The sequence below is a fragment of the Fulmarus glacialis genome, unplaced genomic scaffold (genome assembly GCF_000690835.1).
Source record: "Fulmarus glacialis isolate BGI_N327 unplaced genomic scaffold, ASM69083v1 scaffold26282, whole genome shotgun sequence".
NCBI lineage: Eukaryota > Metazoa > Chordata > Aves > Procellariiformes > Procellariidae > Fulmarus > Fulmarus glacialis.
The window spans coordinates 1-210 of NW_009196307.1; the positions used below are offsets into that span (position 1 = coordinate 1).

The 210-nt window shown below is 69.5% G+C and overlaps 1 protein-coding gene across 1 annotated transcript in view; it reads left to right on the forward strand.

Moving 5' to 3' along the window:
• Positions 1–4: 4 nt before the first annotated feature.
• The window catches only part of LOC104072650 (helicase SRCAP-like), a gene marked incomplete at both ends in the record, with an annotated part of 1,134 nt that continues 928 nt past the window's right edge, over positions 5–210 (forward strand). Inside the window, one exon of the mRNA XM_009572171.1 lies at positions 5–121. Within this exon, the coding sequence (XP_009570466.1) occupies positions 5–121 (117 nt within the window). The remainder of the gene's footprint in view (positions 122–210) is intronic.

The following is a 210-nucleotide window of genomic DNA, read 5'->3' on the forward strand; positions in this document are numbered from 1 at the left end:
CCACCGCGTCCTCATCTTCACCCAGATGACCCGGATGCTCGACGTCCTCGAGCGCTTCCTCACCTACCACGGCCACATCTACCTGCGCCTGGACGGCAGCACCCGCGTCGAGCAGCGCCAGGTGCGGGGGGGGGCACCCAGGTGGCCAAGGGGGACCCCAGTGTCCAGGCACCGACACCCTTGGATCTCCCCATGGGGAACCCGGTGGCC